The 21,654-nt window shown below is 38.5% G+C and overlaps 3 protein-coding genes across 3 annotated transcripts; all 3 read left to right on the top strand.

Annotated features, from left to right (window-relative positions):
* The first annotated feature begins 97 nt into the window (after nucleotides 1-97).
* ifih1 (interferon induced with helicase C domain 1) lies at nucleotides 98-10,337 on the top strand. Its single transcript, XM_063887605.1, has 16 exons — nucleotides 98-618; nucleotides 954-1,125; nucleotides 1,248-1,364; nucleotides 1,704-1,769; nucleotides 3,608-3,825; nucleotides 4,465-4,675; nucleotides 5,979-6,196; nucleotides 6,699-6,800; nucleotides 6,890-7,013; nucleotides 7,122-7,337; nucleotides 7,678-7,934; nucleotides 8,041-8,190; nucleotides 8,293-8,454; nucleotides 8,694-8,884; nucleotides 9,034-9,127; nucleotides 9,550-10,337. The coding sequence occupies exons 1-16, from the start codon at nucleotides 181-183 to the stop codon at nucleotides 9,742-9,744; spliced, it is 2,931 nt and encodes a 976-aa protein (XP_063743675.1). The 5' UTR covers nucleotides 98-180; the 3' UTR covers nucleotides 9,745-10,337.
* A 46-nt stretch (nucleotides 10,338-10,383) lies between these two features.
* fap (fibroblast activation protein, alpha) lies at nucleotides 10,384-17,999 on the top strand. Its single transcript, XM_063887606.1, has 26 exons — nucleotides 10,384-10,800; nucleotides 10,994-11,075; nucleotides 11,973-12,062; nucleotides 12,181-12,275; nucleotides 12,386-12,460; nucleotides 12,599-12,651; nucleotides 12,775-12,847; nucleotides 13,071-13,191; nucleotides 13,275-13,429; nucleotides 13,564-13,661; nucleotides 13,773-13,902; nucleotides 14,008-14,046; nucleotides 14,135-14,233; nucleotides 14,332-14,402; nucleotides 14,499-14,552; nucleotides 14,703-14,827; nucleotides 14,993-15,043; nucleotides 15,173-15,271; nucleotides 15,844-15,913; nucleotides 16,007-16,201; nucleotides 16,318-16,372; nucleotides 16,460-16,559; nucleotides 16,998-17,056; nucleotides 17,140-17,212; nucleotides 17,375-17,448; nucleotides 17,563-17,999. Exons 1-26 carry the CDS (start codon nucleotides 10,798-10,800, stop codon nucleotides 17,662-17,664), a joined length of 2,241 nt encoding a protein of 746 aa, XP_063743676.1. The 5' UTR covers nucleotides 10,384-10,797; the 3' UTR covers nucleotides 17,665-17,999.
* Nucleotides 18,000-18,538: 539 nt separating this feature from the next.
* Nucleotides 18,539-20,471, top strand: gcgb (glucagon b). The gene is made up of 4 exons (XM_063888265.1): nucleotides 18,539-18,600; nucleotides 18,694-18,799; nucleotides 19,700-19,855; nucleotides 20,006-20,471. Exons 2-4 carry the CDS (start codon nucleotides 18,705-18,707, stop codon nucleotides 20,124-20,126), a joined length of 372 nt encoding a protein of 123 aa, XP_063744335.1. The 5' UTR covers nucleotides 18,539-18,600; nucleotides 18,694-18,704; the 3' UTR covers nucleotides 20,127-20,471.
* Nucleotides 20,472-21,654: the final 1,183 nt, after the last annotated feature.

Genomic DNA, 21,654 nt, shown 5'->3' with positions numbered 1-21,654 from the left:
TGGTTCAATACTGTCCCCCAGTGGCTAGATTAATAACTAGGACTTTAGGAGAAACGAAAGTGAAATGGTTTCGTTTTCCTTGATACAGTGAATCAACATTGTGACTGCCAGTATTTTTAATTTAGCTGTAGCCATCCTGTAGCCTATTCTGCGCCCGGGCTCTCGGTCAGGTGAGTCGCAATGGCTTCAGATAGTGAAGAGGGAAAGGAGCGTCTTATTGAAGACTATAGGAACAGGTTGCGACAGCTCATTGTGGTGGACCGGGTTCTAGATCATTTACATATAATCGAAAACGACCAAAAGGATCAGATCAGACAAAAGGCCAGGACCGACGGAGATTTAGCGGCTGCGGATCACCTTATTACCGCAGTCTTAAAGAGGCCTCACGCCAAAGGTTGGTTCCAAGCATTTGTGGACGCTTTGATACACTCGGATTGTGAATCTGCAGCGCTGTACATCCAGACTGACAACACCATTGATCCAGCAGCAGAAGCAGACAATGATTACTGTGTCAAGCTTATTGAAGTACTCTCTCCCAGCCTTGTGAGCATGAAGACTGAAGATGTGAGCCTCCGATGTTTCGCTGAAAAACTAATCACCCAGGATGACTTAGAGAAAGTAAGTTGTGAAGATGAGATGTCACATTTAGTTCTGATAAATGCCCTTTTGGGATTGATAGATTGATTGGTTGATTGATTAACATCATATTTTCTTGATCTAAAATAATAATAAATTCCTTACAATATACATTCACTGTACATGTGTAGTAATAATGTTCAATACATGATTAGGAAAATGTTTGTATTGTTTTTCCAGCTCTTAAAAAAATAATCAGATGTATTTGCGGTGATTTACCACAAGATGGCAGACGAATACACTCATTTCCTCCGCTAACCCTACACTGCAATCTGATTGCATAACCAGTCTACTTCTGTTATTGTGATATGTTACAGATTAAAACTAGAACAGCAAACGTGGGGAACATCAGTGGAGCCCGTGAGCTTCTGAGAAGTATCGTGAGATGTCGACCTGGATGGTTTTCTCCTTTTCTTGAAATTCTGCGTGTAACTGAACACAAACACCTGTACGAACTCACTGGAGGCTCATCTGACGATAAAAAGACAGGTGACAGGAAAACACAATAATTTCAGGGAATTTCATTATGTCATTTTGTGAAATAGAAATGATCAATGATTTATTATAGTACTACCAACGTGTGCTTTATTTATTTTTTTCATTAACCTCAGTTGGGAAACTGCCTTCGCTGAAAGATGAACCTATGCAATGTGAAGCAGCAGCTGGAAGCGGTGATAGCCCCGAGTTTATGGTCATCAGCACTACCAACGAGTGTCCCGAAGAAGCAGGTCTCACAAGCTCTTCTTTTCAACAAAGTGAAAAAATATATATATTTAGATATGATAACAGTGATAACAGCCGACAGCAGTCCTGATTTAGTAGCCTACATATTGAAACATGTTCAGCCAGTTAACCGAATTTGGAAATTAATCATGTCTAGAAGGTTTTATGGTTAAGTCACCAAGCATATATTTTCTCACTTACCCTGCATATGTAGATACATGTGCCACGTTTTTAGATGAAACTATAAAAAAAGTGTTTTTGCTGAAACAAAGAAACATCCAGCAGAGTTGAAGAACTGCATTTGTTGAATATGATTTGTTTTACTTTCATTGATATATTTTCAGATCTGTACCAAGGGGTGAGCGCTGAATCCCGACAACTGCCAGACAGCATTGAGCCCTCACAATCAGGTGAGACTGATTTACCCCCACTCGCTCTTATTTGATACTGTTGATGTTTTGTTTTAATGACAGTAATTACAAAGTAAGTTATGGTCCAGAATAAACTACAGTAAACATAAACCCAGAGCCAGATAAATGTACGCTAAATGTGTATAAGACGGTTAGAAGGAGTGTGTTTTGAACATGCTGCAAGTGGAACAATTCTGCCTGCTCAACACCAAAGAATATGTTCCATGTGTGTACCATATGAACAACAGAGAGGTCCAAGAGGACAGAGCATAGCCAGCATTTCAAAATGAAAACCATATGCTAACTATATTGCCGCATTGTAAAATAATGTAAAGGAAGGGTTTCATTTATGTGCCTTTCCGACTCTCTGTTAGTGTTTACATAACATACGGTTGCCTTCAGAATAATCAAGGCAATGTAGTGACACAAAAGAAGAGGAATGTACACTAATGAACCTCTGGATATATTTAGAAGATATGAAAAAAGGAGGAAGTGTATTTCACTTTCTAAACTTGAGATAATAGTACAGTTTGTCTCAATAGCATGACTGTGTCAGGTTTAAACAGAAAGGATTACTTGTAAGATTGTGAAACCACTTGCATGTTGAGCCTTTTTTTTTGTACCTCTTCTAAAATTAATACTACTGCACTAAATCAAACTGAAAAAATAGGCCTGCGGGTTTTCTGTTCTTATTGCAATGGTTTTAGACATAGCTGGTTGTTGACTTTCATCTCTAATGAGTTTAGCGTCTGGGATATGTTGGTGAAAGTCAGGGGGCCACACAGGCCACTGTTTACTTCCTTTTGTTGTTAAAGCTCTACCTTGCCATCGGCACAGATGCTTAGTTACTCCCAGGAAGTAGCTTGAAATAGCACTTTAACCTCTGGCATACCAAGTCTGACAAGGGAAATTAAAAGCTGTCTGCAATGAAGGGAAAACAATTTCTTGGAGTTTCAACTCACAACTAGGGAGAAATGTAGAATCTGGAGCTGAAAGGAGCAAAGAGGGGGTTACAGGTACATGGTGCCTTAGTCATATTTTATCCACTGCCTAGACAGAGAAAATGACTCATAGCCTGCCAGCGACTTAAAGTCTGACTGAAGTGGATCATAGCAAGTCTACTGTCCTTGCACTCAAGAAAATGAGAAAAAATGCTGCCACGCTAGGCCAGAGGAACAGGAAAAAACATTGCCCAAATTACAGGTGATGAAACGATACAGTCCACGCAGCTCAAGAAAATCTAAGATGTTAATAAATACATGCAGATGTATGCTGGTGCACGGAAGTACTTTGTCTGTTTTTTTTAGTTTAGGCGGTTAAATTGTGTCATATTGCCCTTTAGCTGTGGCTTACAGCTTTAGATAGGTTATGATGTTTTAAAAGGCCAGATGTTTTTAATGTATTTATTCTACTTGAACAATGACATTGATGGCCTGCTTTTAGGACACACAAACTAACATGATTTATACTTTACAGTGTTTATTTATTACCTTAGACATGATTTTATATGTACCACTTACAGTAGTACTTTTTCTCATGTTGTAAAGTGTTATGAGTGTTAATTTCGGCTTAAAATCAGTTGGTTTACCAATGAACGTGAACAGTTAGAAGGCTCAGTGCTTATGGTTTAAATTTAGAACATATTCCATGAATTCATTGCGTATGCATATCGTTTGGTTGGCATTTTTAATAGCTGCTTTAAGAAAACGTTTAACCACAGGACTAAAACCACGAACAATGACTAGCGCAGTCGCTTCCTGCTGGTAATGCCTGTAATTGTGGGTTGCTGACATAGACTAGAAGGTTTCGTCTGTCTGACCCTCTGCTCTGAAATACAGACCCTGTAGAAGCAGCCGGAGGACCAAGAAAAGATGATATAGTTCTTCGAGATTATCAGCTGGATGTGGCTAGACCTGCCTTGGTGGGGAAAAACATCATCATATGCCTCCCGACAGGAAGTGGTAAAACCAGAGTTGCCGTTTATGTTACCAAAAAACATCTGGACCAAAGGAGGGAAGAGGGGCGTTCAGGGAAAGTTATAGTCCTGGTTAACAAGGTACAGCAACCCAAGTCTTGTATACCTGACTCATTGCTAATCACTGTAATGTTGACCTACTTATGTCCTTTTTTTAAATCCAAAGAAAACATTCTGTCTTTCAGTCAATTTGCACTTTTCGGTTAGCTCACCACAAATTACATTCTATACAGTATGCACTATACACTATGTAAGGGTTAGATATTCCCCTGCACTTTGTTACTACTTGGCATGCATATGATTTGCTCTGCATTGGAGTGAATCAACAGCTAATCCTTTTTGGATTAAAGCTTTTCCAGATATAAAACTATTTAGTAAACAGCTTGAGAATCAGAGTCTGTATGTTAAAGAAACTGATCATAGTGTTTCATTCTGTGAAGAACTAAATGAAACTTACCCAGGCGTGTCTTAGCAGAAAGGGAGCGTCTCACTCTGATCCTTAGACAACATACTCTTCCCAATCATACCAGAACTTGTGTTGGCAACAAAGTCATAACAGCAGTTATTTTGATTAAAACAAACACACCCTTAATCCCCAGGAACATTTTATAAATACAGATATTTCTTGTTTTCTTTTATTGTTTTATTTCTATTAGTTATTTCTTAGCTTTGTAGCATGACGTCATACAGTTAAATGTGCTCTGCTCTGGTGTCCTGCAGGTTCCTCTTGTTGAGCAGCATTTTTCTGCAGAGTTCCAGCCATTTTTGAGGAACGAGTATAAAGTGGAGAGAGTCAGCGGAGACTCCCAGCTCAAAATCTCTTTCACAGAGATCGTGAAGGATAATGACGTCATCGTTTGCACTGCCCAGATCCTTGAGAATTACCTGGAGAGGGCTAACACAGGAGAGGACGAAGGGGTGGACTTGAGTGGTATGATTTTGCATTAGGGTTTTACAAAAGCTCCTCTAACACAAGAATGTTAATTACTTTTCCTTGGCTCAATAATCTATTTCGGTTTTAGTAAACTTGACTACCAGTCAAAAATGTGAGCATTTAAAAATGGAAATAAGGTCACAACAACTCTACTTTTTTGAGGGGCTTTCTAAAACATTTAGTAGTGTCTGTGGTTTAAGGCTCAACAGATTTTGACAGGTTTTGGAATAGAAAGCCACCCGGAGGATTTATAACATCTCCCCTGACGATACCTGACAGGATCTTGTCAAAGTCTTCTGGCTCTGCTGTTCACTCTTGTTGGCATTCACCAGTCCAAGGTGGAATAGCCACCTCAGTGGAACATATGCTGTTTGTTGAAACGCCTGAGAGCATGTCCTTTTTTTTTTTTTTTTCCAATCTCCTGCCTTCCAGGCCACACGTCTGTTCAAGCCATCAGTGTGTGGCTGATCAAATTCACATGAGAGCTTCTATCACCCACAGTACATCAAGCTGCCACTCCTCCATACTCTTTTCCTCTGGGGACACATTTGTATCTATCTGGTTATACTTGTACTGTTTGTGTGATTGAATATAATTCACCTCTCTCACACTTCAGTAAAAAATACAAAAATAAGAAACGAGTTAAAGCTATTTTTAAAATGTTCATTGTATGGCTGAAACTGCAGCGCCAGGTTCCTGAGCAAAAGTGTTGGTTTGTGTGTTAAGAACTCTCTGACAGAAAGAGGTTATAATCTGTGATTAAAATTAATCTCTATTTATTTGAGTAACACAAACAAAAGACATAAAAAGAATTGCTTGTTTTACAAAATTATAGTCCCAGGACAGTAATGTAAGACAGAGAGATGGAGAAATGTAAATATTATTGGTAAGAAAGCAGTAATCTTGCCTAACATTATTCTTACCAAAAGACTTCTTAAAACACTCACTCACTCACTCACTCACTCACTCACCAATTACTTTTGTTCTTGTTATTGTCCACGTTGCTTTTATTCGCTCTGCATTTTCCCATGACATCACATCTGTCCCATTCTTGTGACTGTGATATCTCAAGCAGTGTAGGGAATTCCTTCAAATGTGGCACAAACATCCACCGGACACAAAGATGAACTGATATGAATTTGGTGGACAAAGTCACAAAACCATAACTAATAAGAATGAATATGCTTATTATGATAACTGTTACTCAAATGTCCAACTAGTCCAAGTAGACTATTTTTTTATTCAATACTGTACAATACGGTAATTAAATGTTTGGTTGTCACGTCTTCTCTCCTTGTAGATCTGACACTGATTGTGATCGATGAGTGTCACCACACTCAGAAAGGAGGAGTGTACAACCACATAATGATGCGATACCTGAAGCAGAAGCACAAGAACTTACTGCTAAAGAAAGAGCAAAAGAAGACCAAGCCCCTCCCTCAGATTCTGGGCCTAACTGCCTCACCAGGGGTCGGGGGAGCCACGAAAATGGAGAAAGCTGAGGACCACATACTGCGCGTAACTACCATACTCAGATTCCTGCAGACAGAAGCAAAGACGACATTAGCTAATGTGTACAAAATATAAGCTACAAATTACAATCTTATGCATCTACTATAATAATGGCAGATACAGTGGCCTCAAAAATCTCTACGGACACTCTGTCTAATCACTATTTGGATGATTGGCATTGATCATTTGACTACATTTTACTGCTGTGTGCACATTACAAATAACATAATTTCCTTTTAGTTTCAATCTTTTGTTCATCTTAATCCTAGCAGAGTTTCGCTACATTAGTCATCGCCTGTTCATCCAGCCAAGCTGTTTCAAATGTTCCCCTCTACGCCTTCACTCACACCACCCATAACGTTTGTTGCTGCTACAAAAGTCCAAAATTGAAAACACCCTGGATTCAACTTTGCCCTTGACATGCAGAGATTCAGTAAAAATAGCATGCATCAATGTAAGATTTTGATTAGTTCCAACAATGCATATATGTGTGTCTCTTTTTTGATAGATTTGTGCAAACTTGGATGCCTACAAAATCATGACAACTGACCTTGGGCAATTCAAAAGGGAACCAAGGAAGAGCATTAAGACTGTTGAAGACAGAAAAGAGGTAGTTTTCTTTGCCCTAACGGTAGCTTTTTGATAAGGTGTCTCTGTGAGGATTAGCATTAACATTGTTTTATGTTTGTACCCTTCCAGGATCCCTTTGGTGATGTCATCAAGAACATCATGAATGACATTCATACCCATGCCGAGCTGAATCCGACCTCTGACCTTGGCTCTCAGACTTATGAACAGTGGGTTGTTCAAAAAGAGCGCATAGGTGAGCAAAATCTGTTAAGCTTTTATAAAAATCCTTTGACCAACTTCACTTCTTGAGAGCAAACTACCTGGCTTCTCGGATCTAAAAACTTGTCTCAACCCATTTTAGCTGCAACGGACGAAAATCGGAAAGTGCGGGTTTGCGCAGAGCACCTCAAACAGTACAGCGAGGGCCTGAATCTCTGCAACACCATTCGCATGCGGGATGCCTTGAATTTCCTGAATGAATACCACGAGGAAGAGAAAAAGAAAAAAAAATCCCCGGACGATGAGCAAGCCATAATAATTACAGTCACCGAGCGGTTCCTCTTTGATTTGTTTGAAGGTATTGTTTTGACTTTTTGTTTCAATAGTCATACTGTATGTCCTGGAGCATTTTAAAACATTATTTAATGATTCTAGATATTAATAATAATGTTTTCTTGCTAAGAGATAGATTCGAATTATGGGTTTACTCATATTTGGAAATACAATATAAAGCTCAGTGCTTGTGGGCTTAGCTTAGCATCCCCTCCCCTATGTCTTCCTGTTTGAATTCTGTTTGTACAATAAAGGCACCAGTTGCCCGAAAAAGTCTTAAAGAAAAAGAGATAGAAAAAAAATGTCCCTTAACCTCTAGAATAATGCAAAGAATTAACCACTGTTATATAAAATCTGTCTTGCAGGGAAGAAGGAAGAGCTGCAGCGGCTCGCAGAGAAACCAGAGTTTGAAAATGACAGCCTGTCCAAACTACGAAGTAAAATTCTGCATGAGTTCAGTAGCAGAGAAAAGGCCAGGGGCATCATTTTCACCAAAACCCGACGCAGTGCTATTGCTCTAAGCCAATGGATTAAGGAAAACCCCAAGTTTGCAGATGTTGGAGTGAAAGCCTACCATGTGATCGGAGCAGGAGACCAGAGTGTTGTAAAACCAATGACTTCTGTAAGTGCACATTACACAAAATGAAGCACATTTGTGTCTTCACACTTTAAATCTAATTCATACCATACGCACAGTAACCCTCTAAATACAAATGTGTGTTAATTAGGCAGAGCAAAGGGATGTGTTGACCAAATTTCGTGATGGTGAAGTCAACTTGCTGATTGCCACCACAGTGGCCGAGGAGGGTTTGGACATTGCAGCGTGCAATTTTGTTATCCGATACGGCCTCGTGACCAATGAGATTGCTATGATTCAGGTCAGTGACTTTAGTGGTCAAATGAATTATGACCTGTGGTGTGTGTTACAGATTATCACTTATATCGTTGCTAACCATTGACTTTATCATAACATTTTGCAGGCTCGGGGAAGAGGAAGGGCTGAGGACAGCAGCTACACTCTGGTCGATGTAAAGAACTCCGGAGTGACCGAGAAGGAGTGTGTCAATGAGTACCGCATCACCATGATGAACAAAGCCATTGACAAAATCAGAACCTTAAAACAAGAGGAGTATGACAGAAGGGTACGTCCACTTAAAACTGTTTCCTGCCTTTGGTATGCCAACAGGTTGTCCATCTTTATTTCCATTCTTGTGAAGGCAATAGCTGAGAAAAACTTAAAGGACTTATTTTAAATCTGGCACAAGAAAAATGTATTGGATGATGGTGTTTAGAGGTGTGACAACAACACCACATATGCACTTTCCATAGGTGCTGCTGACATAAAACTCACTCTCTGTGACGTTTTTTTTCCTTTCCTCAGATACTCGAGTTTCAGATGCAGGCTATCATGGAGGGGAGGATTCGAATGAAAAAGAAGCAGCAACAGCAAATGCAGACTGAGAAGGGTGATGTCAAGTTTAGCTGCCGAAGCTGCAGCAAGCATGTCTGCACTGGCAAGGACATCGAGCTCATCGAAAACATGCACAGAGTCAATGTCTCATCAGAGTTCAGGTACCGATTAAAATTCAAAATCGACTTTTACATTATTCTATGATGTAAAAAACTATATGCCACAGTTGGAAGTTCTGATGATGAATTTTACCATGCCTGCATATCAAATGTATCCAAAATCATATTAAATACAATTCTTTTTTTTTTAGAAAACTTTTCATCAAGAGAGAAAACTCTACTCTTGAGGAGCGGCATTTAGATTATGAGACCAATTACTACATAGCATGCAAAGACTGTGGACAGGTACGTGTATTCAGGGTTTTTTGTACATTTTGGGAAACACTTCTTTACTTTCTTGTCACTTACTGTAATATCAAGCTACCGTCTCAATTCTGCAGGCTACACTTACAGGGACCAGTTTTGTTATTGCTCCACAACTGTCTTTTAAACTGAATAAGTTGAAATTGGGAAATGAGACCATTCATCTGCACTAAGAAAGTGGGGGAGAAATGAGTCAGAATCCCATAAGATATTAACTACAACCAGATGATTCCATACCTTTGTATTCAAGGCCTGGACTGCCACATGTTCTGTGGTGGGCATTTGTCTCCCAAATTCTATGTCAGCTGAGGGCACATATGGCATTTTGAACAGATGTAAAAACCATGTAAGAATAGGATAGAATACATGCTGTATTATATTATATCATCCCCTTTCTGTTGTAGAGATGGGGTTCCATGATGCTCTACCGGGGAATCGATTGCCCCTGCCTTCATGTGAAAAACTTTGTGGTGACGTTCAACGGTAAGAAGAAACCCAAATGCACCAGTTGGAGTGACCTCAAAATTAAGTTTCCTGCCTTCAACTACATTGAACATGCGCAGTTGGAACAAAGCTCAGATGAAGAAGAAACTGACTAAATCACAACTGCATACAGTCGGTAATACTCACAAAAGCATTGTTTTCTACTGTGTCTTATCTTAAAATTGGACAGTATAAATTGCTGTACCCTTCACACTGGTAAATGCAATGTTTCCTGAAGTTTCTGTTAACTAATACTGGGGGGTGTACGCATGTGCTGCAAAGTAATCTTTTTATTATTTTATTGGAAAAAGGCTTACTCATAGTTATGTAAGATTGTCAAAATACAAATGTTTCATTGGTGTTGTACGGTTATTATATGTTGAAATAATTGCAGGAGCAAGCAATTACAAAATCTGTGTTCATTTCATCACTGATGCAAAATGAAAAAATAAATGTTCTCTCAAACCCCGTGCTCTCATGAGATTGGAGCCACTGAGCCTGTGATAGCCCCTCAGAGCCCACCTGTCATATACATGCAGATAAACAGGTGCTGCTGATTTTCCATGTAATCCAACTGTTGAGCCAGTAGCAGCGGCTATTTTTAGAACCATTTGTCAATTATGTTTCCTCATACAGAAAGATACCTGTGCGATTGTCTAAGGAATGCTTGTCAGTATGTATTTTCAATCAATAAAGGTGTGTCCACTCACTGGCTTGTACTTTCACTTTTTCATTAGATGTGCTGAATTATAAAGTCACATCACTTGTCAACTCTTTTATAGCTAGTTGTTTTCACAAGTGGAATAAATCTCCAGCTCTAGCCGACTCCTGCTTTCTCAGATTTGTTGAGGGAATGACTTGCGCCCTCGGTGAAAAAGCCACTTCCTAAATACCAGCAAGTTGTGCGCTCTTGGAAAGTTGTGCAGGCTGCAGACTTCAGGGAGGCATCTCTGTCTGCTGTCGGACTCCTCTCAGGAATGCAGCGGAAAGTGTGAGGAGTAGGACGAAGCTCACTTTTTCTCATGTTGCCATATTTAGTGTAAAGCCATTGTTTCGGGTGTTAGGCTGTGAGAGTATGTTGACCTGGCTGCCTTTGACTTTAAACTTCACTTCATCGACCTTCAAGGATTATTAAAGACTGAGAGCTTCGCGGCGACTTCTTCTGCATCATGGTCAGTAATGGATTTATCAGTTTAAATAGTGAGAACATGCAAATTACATTGGTAAATGGACACAGGGGACTTATTGTTGGCACTAGGCAGCATCTCTGATTAACGGACTAAAAAAAGATAACCTGCAGCGTCAGCGTGTTTTGTGAGATTTCCCGCAGCAGATGTTTGTGAAACTTTCGTGTCACCTTCACAGGGCTGCAACAAGATGCTGTGGGCTGTGGTGGGGGCGGCTGTCGTCATCACGTTAATAACGATTCCAGCAGTTTATTTCAGCAGTAAGTTCATGCTCAGGCCTGTCTATGCTTTTTTACCTCTCGGCGTGTCTGTGCAGCCTATTGGAAAGCTAACCAAAAACAGCTGTGAAACGATAACTCCCAAATCAAGTATTAAGATTGTTGTGCAGTTGATTGGTTCATTTCCAGCAGATTTTTTACCGTTATTGAGAGTTTATGCCATCTAAACGAGTGCATTTCTTTGTTTTCCGTTTGTATTCTTTCATTGACAAACTTAAATATGAAAAGTCTTGCGGATAAGGATATCATTCATAAGGAAGTCTAATGAAGATTGACAGCGTGTTACACTCCTGCAGGAAGTCCTAGCGCCACCGCGTGTCCAAATACAGATGGGTGTTTACATTTTTCATCAAGATCAACGTTTTAGATGTTTGCATTCGTGAGAAGCACATCCAGTAGGCTACAATTTACCAAAGGTGGGAGAAGTACTCAGATCTTGTACTTAAGTAAACGTGGAAGTACCGGAGTGTAAGGAATGCTCTGTTACAAGTAAAAGTCCTGCATTCCATGCGTTGTCATTATGCAGATTGGCCCATTTCAGACCAATATCATATGTTTTGATTATAGTTGTTGATGCATTATTCATTAGGTATTATCAAAGCTGTAAAGTGCAGCTAGTTTTAATTACTTTGTATACTGCACGGTAGCTTGTGAACTTACTTCAGGTGTAACTAAAGTCTTATTTTATAGTTGATTGACTTTTGGTGCTTTAAGTATTTTGGTGCTAATACTCATTTACTTTTGCTGAAGTAAGGTTTTAAATGCAGGCTTTTATTTTTAAGTTACATTTGAATATTCAAGATCTGAGCACTTCCTCCACAACTGGAATCCTGAATTGTTATTGTCATGAGCCCTCATGCAGAGTTTGCATCATTTCAGAATCTGACGGTGCCAAAAAGCCATTCTCCTTAGACGATTACTTCAACGACACCATTAGGTGGAAATCCTACAATTTGTATTGGATATCAGGTATCATAAACAATCAATCACATGTTTTACTAGGTTGTTATTTGGAAAAGATAATATACATGTTTATTGTGTGTACAAACCTCTCACAAGCATATTTATTTTTCTTTTATTTCTGCAGACAAGGAATACCTGCATAAAACAAGAGATGGGAATATCTTTCTCCACAATGCTGAAACAAATACATTGTCACTTTATCTGAGCAATTCAACCTTTGTAATAAACTTTGATTTTCAAATATAAACATTTTGTAACAATTAACACTGTTCATTCAAAATAATAATTCATATATTATAATAATGTTTCCTAATTTGTGTTTACTATAGACCCAAGTGGAGGCCATAGATTACATGTTGTCGGGGGATTATAAATACATCGCTTTTGAAAGTAATTTCACAAAGGTGAGAAACTTGAAATCAATGTTACCCAGTTTGTTCCCCCGAGTTTTTACATACGCTTGTCTTTTTAAAAGGTCCTTAAATGTAATCTTCATAAAGGAAAAATATCCTGATAGTAAATGTCTGTTTGAACTCCAACAGAAATGGAGACATTCATACACAGCCTCTTACTCCATCTATAACAGGGAGAGTTCGTAAGTTGTTGTTTTATTGAGAGATAGTATTTCCTCTTACATTATGGAAAAATACATCATAGCAATACTTGTAGGCAGTGTTTTAATTTATTATTGCCTTTAATGGTTTCCATATCTTTCCAGGACATTCGTTACAACTGTCAATCATCCAACTATAGTGCAGTACTTTGCCTTCGCCCCAACAGGAAACAAATATGTAAGTACAACACCTCATCATGTAGCTTTCTTTGTCCTCTACATTCAGTTAAAATGAACAAAATGACAGCTGTTTCCACATGACTGCCCTAGTGTGTGAATCAACATGGGGAAGAAAAAAAACACTGGTTACCACAAGAAAAGTGTATTAGATAAAGTAAAGCTATAAGTATGGATATGTACTTTATTTGTAATTAAAAAAAAACATGAACTATATTTTGCAGGCCTACGTGTCAGACTTCAATGTTTTTTTCAAATCCAACGTCACTGCTGAAGTTGTACAAGTCACGAACAATGGGAAAAAGAATGAGATCCTGAATGGTGTCCCTGACTGGGTATATGAGGGTAAGTTCCTTTCACTTTCCTTAATATGTGTCTCTATATTGAGGAAGCTTACACATGTTCTTTTTTTGTCCAAACTATTTCAGAGGAAGTGTTTGCATCAAATGCAGCATTATGGTGGTCATCAACTGGAAAGTTCTTGGCTTATGCAGAGTTTAATGATACAGATGTTCACAAAGTTGAGTTCTCATGGTATGGGGCTGCACAGTATCCTGAAACAGTGGCTTTCCCATACCCGAAGGTGGGCTTTTCATGCAGTATTCTGATATGTCAATATTTAGGCAGTTCTCTGTTCACACGCTCCATAACTTATCTTCCTGACACTCTCATGTTATGTTTATCAAGAATTTAACATCTGATTGTATTTTTTGCAAGGCTGGCTCTCCCCTTACCAAGGTGAAACTGTTTGTGGTTGATACCACAAATCCATCCCAACGCACACAGGTGGTCGCCCCCGTTTCTGTATCTTCTGGGTGTGTACAATCTTCAGTTCATAGCATCACTTAAGCAGCCTTGAAAATAGAGGCAAATACAATATCCTCATTGCCTACCTCACCTTGTCACTTTCTGTTTCCTTTGCTCAGCGATCACATCTTGTGCTCAGTGACCTGGGTTACAGACGAACGCGTTGCTGTGCAGTGGGTCACAAGAAAACAGAATTACGTGGTTGTACAAATCTATGACTTTAATGGAAGCAGCTGGCAAGAAAAACAGGTAGCTGTCACTCCTCTGCTTTTCTGAATCACAACCAATGTGTTGACTTCAGGGTCATGTGAGGAAATTATAATCAACTGCAATAAATGTCTCTGCTCTCTATAGAAATTTGAGCAAACAAGCAAGACAGGATGGGTCGGCCATGTAAGTTTCCATAAAGTAACCACCAAAATGAATTGTGAATTAAATGGATTTGGTGTTTATGATTACTTAACATCACCCTTTTTTTTAGTACGTGCCCTTACAACTTTTCTTTGCTGATGATCAAATCAGTTTCTATAAAGTCATGAGTGACGCTCAAGGCTACAAACATATTCATTATGTGAAAGATGTAAGTCTATTTCAATTGCATACTCTTTCAAAATATACTGCACAGTAAGTTTAATCATGTCTTCTGAGTTGAGTGTCATATTTCCTCATTGTGTGAAGGGCAAAGCAACACCTATTACCTCTGGGAAGTGGGAAGTCATCTTCATATCCAAATTAACTAAAGACGCCATGTAAGGGATGATGCCATACATTTTTGGCAAAACTGCATAGATTGATATAAATTCAATACATGTAAATCTGACTTTAACTTCAACGTTTTTCGACAGATATTTTGTCAGTAATCAGTACCAAGGAATACCCGTGAAGAGAGACTTGAACAAGTAAGGAATTATTCCTATATGTGGGATTTATTCTTGAATTTAAGGAATAGCAGACACATTAGCTAATTTGGATCCTATAAACAATTACAATGTTATGATGGACTGCCATGATCTGAATAACACGACTGACGTGAGATGTTTGTTTATCAGGGTTTTGATTGGAAGCAGCCCTTCTGCTCCTCAGTGTCTCACATGCGGCCTGCATAAGGACAGGTGTCAGTACAGCTCTGCTTACTTCAGCTTTGATGCCTCTTTCTACCGACTGGACTGCTACGGTCAGTTACCCAACAACATTTCCTCTTAAGCAATAACTCATTCACGCTCAATGTGTTTGAGTTATTTGTGGTGGGCAGCAGCTGTGATTTAAGACTTCTAAAGTCGTACAGATGACTTGATGCATAATCATCTGTTTGTGTATTTTCTATTTTTGTCTTCACCAGGACCTGGGTTGCCCCTGTACACGCTTGTGGACAACAGGGGCTCTGGTGTAGGTCCGTAAACATGTTGTTGTTGTTGTATTCCTTAAAGCAATTGTATCATTTTACAGTTAAGTTATAGAAGAAGATTCATGATTTTTTTTCCAGTCATGTTTAGAATGACATTCAACTATCTTTTTTCAGAGATCTCTGTTCTTGAGGAGAATAAGGAACTGGAAAACATTCTGTCAGAATTCCAAATGCCAACAATGAAGTATGGCACGCTGAAAATTGCAGGATATGGTGAGACAAAACTCAATATTTCCATTTGTGTGGTTTTTCCACAGATAGAAAAACATATACGCTATATATTCATAGTTTGTCTGCACTGGAGCTTTCAAGTTTCCTCGTCAAGGTTGCGTGAGCTTCATATTGGACCACGATTGGTTTGCAAACCATAAGTAATGTCATAAAATCATACTTGTGCAAACACATGTTAAATAAGATTTAAAGGGAGCACAGGGAAATGTTCTCCCTTCTGCAGATTAATGGAAGAACAGTCTTCTAGTGTCTCTCTCAGATCATACATCATTCTGCACAGTGACAAATCAAGTAAAGGCACAATGTCTGGGTGAAGGGGGACTTCAAATAAATACGAAATCTATCATGTGGTGAGACATATATGAGGTTTTACTTTTTAAGAGTGATTAATAATTGGTGAATAAGCATTGTATTTAGCTCATACTGTTGGACATTCTAGAAATAGATAAAAGCATAAACATGTATATATTATAAGACATTTGATGGATAGGACACTTTATATTTGAAACATATGTTTGTCTTTTTTAAACTCATAACTTTTTTTCTGCTGACAGATCTTTGGTATCAAATGATGTTACCACCAAATTTCAAGAAGTCAAAAAAATATCCTCTTCTCATTGATGTGTAAGTAAAATGCTGAAAATGCTCCATACCAATATAATGAATAGAAAATTGCTAGCATACAGTTTATTTGATGATATATGCTGACCTGTGCAGGTATGGTGGGCCCTGTAGTCAGCGGGTGGACTATCGCTTCAAGCTGAACTGGGGCACGTACCTCTCCAGCTCACACGGCATCATCGTCGCCAGCTTTGATGGAAGGGGAAGTGGGTACCAAGGGGACGAAATAATGCATGCAATCTACAGACGTCTTGGGACGTACGAAGTGGAAGACCAGATATCAGCTGTGAGGTAAAGTGTGACTGAACACTCAATCACCTCATGTTATCTCAAATACACTGTAAAGTGATCTCATTTGTTGGGAGTCCACTGTTTTTGTTACCTAATAAATCATTTGTGTATTATAGGAAATTCATCGACATGGGTTTTATCGACAAAGAGAGAATAGCAATATGGGGCTGGGTAAGTCGCTCTATTTATTTTGTATTGACCTGTATTGTAAATCAATGTTCTTTGGATGTACTAAAGTGAATCAACTCTTACCTTCAGTCCTATGGTGGTTACGTCACCTCGATGGCCTTGGGTGCTGGAACTGGACTCTTCAAGTGTGGAATAGCAGTTGCCCCCGTGGCAAAGTGGGAATATTATGGTTGGTGTACATATAGTACATACGCTCTACAGTACATTTATAAAGTATATTTTGTGTATTTTCAAATCACTATACTCCTTTTTCCAAGTCCTTACCACAGAGTACTCAACTGATTAAGCATCACACTTCTATATCGTCATTTAAACAGTAAAAATCATGGAGCAGCACCAGAGATATCTTTTGATCCCATAAAACCTCTTCCCTCAGCAAAACTTGTTCTCCAGAATGCAACCCCACCACCAGCAGTTTGACTGGAGATTAGGATGTGTGTTGCTAGTGCTAGTTACCGTAGCCTCTTTTCTTTTTAATCCCCAACCAACACACACTCTAGTGACACTAGAGTCAAGACTTCAATTTGTACATTTAGTTGAGTTCCCTTCTAAAGATTCAAATGTCTATTTAAAACTCTGAATCATATTAATGAATATTCTTTTGCAGATGCAGTGTACACTGAACGCTACATGGGGACGCCTGCAGAGAATTCAGACTCTTATGAAGTACATTTCACACGAGTCAGCATAATCACTATGTTTTTCTTGGCTTCAGTATGTATATAAAAACATTTTCATTATTTCTACAGAATTCTACCGTGACATCTAGAGCAAAAAACTTCAAAACAGTAGACTATCTTCTGGTTCATGGCACAGCAGATGGTACGTTTCATCCAAATACTCTTCTATCCAGTTTCTGAGCATGTGTTAGCACTATTTCTCAACAGTGTTCCAGGGTACACACTAAAGCCTTGCACAAATGGACCCTTTTAGCCTTGAGGTTTGGTGTTAAGTCACGTATTGAAAGCACTGTCTTTCCTGTAGACAATGTCCATTTCCAGCAGGCAGCACAGATCTCCAAAGCTCTGGTGGAGGAGGAAGTGGACTTTGAGGCGATGGTAAATATTGGCTCAGTGAAGTGAGAAGTGTTGCCTTAATGGTGTTGATTTAATGAAAAATAACAGCCATTTTACAAAGTATTTGCACTCATCTGATTTTCCCGTTCATTTCAGTGGTACACCGACAAGAACCACGGACTCAGAGGATCAGCTTACCATCATACATACAACCTCATGAGCCACTTCCTGCAAAAATGCCTTGTAAAGCCCAAATAAATGTGAAAAATGTGACAGCATTTATGGTAAATATTACAAGACTTTCTTATTTCTAGTTGGTCTTTTTTATTTGAAACTATTGATATTCTGAAATGTCAGGTAAAACTATGTACATTTGTTTTTTTATGTGCAATGGATGTTTGATTGCTCACACAAATGAGCATTAGTGTTATGTGGATTTAGGGACCCTTTTTCTGAATATTATAAACATTGTTAAAGTCATTGCATGCATTCATGATTAAAATAGTTTTTTTGTATGTGAATATAATGTCATACAATGTATTTGTTTAAATGTGCAGTAATTTTCTGTTCAATAAACATTGTTTTATATAACAGTTTCATTCGTGGTTTTTTTTCTCAAACACATGATTTAGTCACACAATCTTACTATATTGAACATATAGTACAAATAAAAGTAATGAAGTTGTGCGTGTATTGTCTCTCTCAATCAACACCAAACATGTTTTAGTTGAATCCTGTACATCTTTCCATGAGGTTTTAAAGATCAATCACATTCAAGAAATGTGAAGAGAATACAGGACCGTTTCCCTGAAAAATAAAGCTTTGCTGTCTAATTAAAACAAAAGTATTTTTTATTCACTACACTTAGATAGAAATAGTAGTTTGAACACATTTGGATGCCAGTATTTGTCAGGGTAGAGGTCATGTTTGATGTGACACCTGAAGTAGCAGCTTTTACCCCAAAGTCAAATACATTCAGTGGACTGAGACGGAAGCTGACTAATGGGTTGAGAGTAACAGAGGATCTGCTGAGGTCTCAGTGACGGGGGGAGTCACCTGGGAGAACTCTCCTCAGCTCCACTATATAAGACTGAGCAGATCAAGAGGGGACCATTAAACAGCTTCAGAGAGAAGAAGAGCAACCATCAACGCACTTTACAATCCTTCTCAGACACTCCACGGAAAGGAGCACAGGTGAGAATTGTGACCCTTATCTTTAAACATCCAACTGTGAGGTTCAATTTATTTTATGCTGTATTGAAGTGTCTGTATCTGCTCATTTTTCAGAAGCTCTAACAATGAAAAGCATTCACTCTTTGGCTGGATTCCTGCTCCTCATCATGATTCAAAGCAGCTGGCAGGTGCCTGACCAGGACTCAGACCGAAACCCAATGTAAGATCAGCTCTTAGCTTTGTCTCACTCACATTGGCCTAAAAATATCCACCATCAAATATCGTATGAGAAGAACAATAAGGTCTCTGAGTGTCTTTGCTGGAACGAAACTGAGCTTCAAAATATATTATATTACAATATATTTTATAGCTATCAATGACATTTAACAACAGGATCTAATGCCTCCTGATACTTTTCTGTTTAATTCATCTGAATATTTTGTCTTTATTTCTTGGTTGAGATGGCTCCAGTTAGCCAAGCATTTCGAAAGAAAGGCAGGCAGAGAATACTGCCATTGACATAAGAGAAAAAGGATTTCAATTGCAAATAGACCAAATGTCATTTACCATTATGTCAATTTTAATTCTTAATGAGAGAACCAGCAGGAACAGTTATTTTATTTTCATTGGAGATTTACCGTTTTTTTTATCTTCAGTTATTTGTTTAATTAACTTATTGCCTTCCTTCAAGTGTTTTTGCATATGCAGTATTTGATTCTAATATTCATAGGTTTTATTTAAAATATGTTGTCACCCTTTGCTTATTAGACAGTACATGATTTTTCTTTTCAAAACTTGCACATAGTGTTTTAAAAATCTTTTGATCATTCAATTTCAAGGATTCAGGGATACCAGCATTAAGAAGATACACATTTACAAAAATAATACTTATTCCGAAATATTTAAAAGTGATCATTGGTGGTTCAGAACAATGGATAAACAGTTGTGGTGTGGTGAGACTTCTGCTTGTCTTGCTCCCTACAGAGGACTTTGCTAGAGAGAGAAACAACAGGGACACTAGGACATGACAAATGGTTGAATCTACTGACATATATAGGATGTGTAGTGAAGAAGATGATATCTTTTCAACTTAAACTTTATTAATCTTCACAATTCCCAGGCTATTGGCTGAAAACTCCATGCTGGCCGAACCCATTGAGCTCCCAAACATCAAGAGGCATTCGGAGGGAACCTTTTCCAACGACTACAGTAAATATCTGGAGACAAGAAGAGCACAAGACTTTGTCCAGTGGCTAAAGAACTCAAAAAGGAACGGGTGAGTGTGCCCTCTTCTTACTTGATCTTACTGGAGTTTTTCTTCAATTATTGACACCGTAAAATTCTGTATGTCTCTGGTAATGGATCACACAACGCATTTATAATAAGAGTTTGTGTGTTTCATATTATTGTGTGTGTGTCTCTGCAGGAGCATATTTAGACGCCATGCAGACGGCACCTACACCAGTGACGTGAGCTCCTACCTGCAGGATCAGGCCGCCAAGGAGTTTGTGTCCTGGCTGAAGACCGGCCGAGGCAGACGAGAGTAAACTCAACCAAGCTCCCTAAATAATGCAGCAACTCACATCGACCCTGTGCTATTATATGTTTCACAATCTGTGCTAGACTTTTTTTCTTGGTCCTGCTATTAAATTCCCCTCATACAAAGCTCTGTTGACCTTCAGTGGTTGAAGGAAATATTGTTAAAATGCAAAAAGTATGTTTGAAATTTGTCTCAATCATAAATGCTGTGTGACTTTATATCAAGCATTCATATCATGTTTCATTTTTTTTCACCTTTTGACATTTTCATCTTCCTTCTCACTTAAAATATGTTTGTTACAATCACTTTATTAATCTGAGTTGCGACTTCCATAATTACACCTGTAGATAGTCTCAATACCTTTTCTTATGATTCAGATAAAAGTCATATTTAGTTTTTAAATAAAGAAATGTGTACAATCAACGAGTTCCCTCTTTTAACAATGAATCCATGTTGATACATTGTTCTGACAAGGATCTACATTACAGTGTGTACATCTATACATTTACCTCAGAGAATACATGCATATATGTTTTAGGCACAGATAATACACTTTTGAAACTTTTGAAATTCATTCAACAGCAGTTTTCTTTCACATAATTGTGAAAGAAAAATTAAAACATGTTAAGCGCCTTCATCCAGTAGTCTTTATAGAATACTGGACCGTTTATATAGGCAGAACAAAAGTCAAAAAACACTTCACTCCCCAGGGAGGAGTGTGCTGTGGGATTTGCACATGGAGGATGATGTGTGTCACCTGTCAGAGCATCACTGGAGTAGGATCTCCCAGTGATGCTCTGACAGCACACCTAGGAGGGTTATTCTTAATGAAAGAACATGAAATCACGTCAATCAGCTCAAACTTGTATGGAACAATGAATGGGTCGACACTCTTGAGTTCTTCCTGGTGACAAAAACAGGAATTCAAATGAGCCAGCAGCTTGACATGCTTTGGGATGTCTCTGAGCTGTCATCCTTAGCACATCAAACCATCTGTTGCTTGCAAAAACCTCTGCCCACTTCCGTCTATTTGTATGCCAAATCTCTGAGGGTTGGACATTTATGCTGAGCAGCAAAGATACTGGATGTTTGTATCATGTCAACCCCTTATGCAGGTATTACGTCAATGCAGAGTGTGATCAAGCATGTGCACCCACCTAATCATTTGACAGTTTGTGATTTGAGCCGATTTAATGAATAAAAGGTTTTGTAGCGACAGATCAAACAATGTTAAACATCTTTCTGTATCACTTCATGATGGGTGCAAAAACAGGTTCAATGCCTAACTATGGCAGAATGGGTGATAGTTAGTTGACTGAATTAAGGCAAAAGGAGTTCCTGTTGCTCACCTTAATGGTGTGACTGATAAGTTGATGCTGAATTGAGTATTATTTACAGAATTGTGATTATAATATATTGACATAAATTTAGCTGGAAGTCATTGACAATTTGAGGCCATTGCATTTGATCATCCTTTCTGTAAAACAAAGTTGTAGTATGTAAAAACAATTAAATATACATGCAGCATGACCCCG

This window comes from Eleginops maclovinus, chromosome 7 (assembly GCF_036324505.1).
Source record: "Eleginops maclovinus isolate JMC-PN-2008 ecotype Puerto Natales chromosome 7, JC_Emac_rtc_rv5, whole genome shotgun sequence".
NCBI lineage: Eukaryota > Metazoa > Chordata > Actinopteri > Perciformes > Eleginopidae > Eleginops > Eleginops maclovinus.
Note: the sequence above shows the minus strand (reverse complement) of the source record. Positions and strands in the feature narration are given on the sequence as shown.

Excerpts from the sequence above, each read along its gene's own strand:
- fap (XM_063887606.1), top strand. Across the intron at positions 12,848-13,070 it reads CCCCAACAGGAAACAAATAT|GCCTACGTGTCAGACTTCAA; the intron begins GTAAGTACAACA and ends TATATTTTGCAG. Across the intron at positions 16,560-16,997 it reads GGCAAAGTGGGAATATTATG|ATGCAGTGTACACTGAACGC; the intron begins GTTGGTGTACAT and ends ATTCTTTTGCAG.
- gcgb (XM_063888265.1), top strand. The coding sequence starts at position 18,705 with ATGAAAAGCATTCACTCTTTGGCTGGATTCCTGCTCCTCATCATGATT. Across the intron at positions 18,800-19,699 it reads GACTCAGACCGAAACCCAAT|GCTATTGGCTGAAAACTCCA; the intron begins GTAAGATCAGCT and ends CACAATTCCCAG. Across the intron at positions 19,856-20,005 it reads AAGAACTCAAAAAGGAACGG|GAGCATATTTAGACGCCATG; the intron begins GTGAGTGTGCCC and ends GTGTCTCTGCAG.
- ifih1 (XM_063887605.1), top strand. The coding sequence starts at position 181 with ATGGCTTCAGATAGTGAAGAGGGAAAGGAGCGTCTTATTGAAGACTAT. Across the intron at positions 8,455-8,693 it reads AAGAGGAGTATGACAGAAGG|ATACTCGAGTTTCAGATGCA; the intron begins GTACGTCCACTT and ends TCCTTTCCTCAG. Across the intron at positions 9,128-9,549 it reads CATGCAAAGACTGTGGACAG|AGATGGGGTTCCATGATGCT; the intron begins GTACGTGTATTC and ends TTTCTGTTGTAG.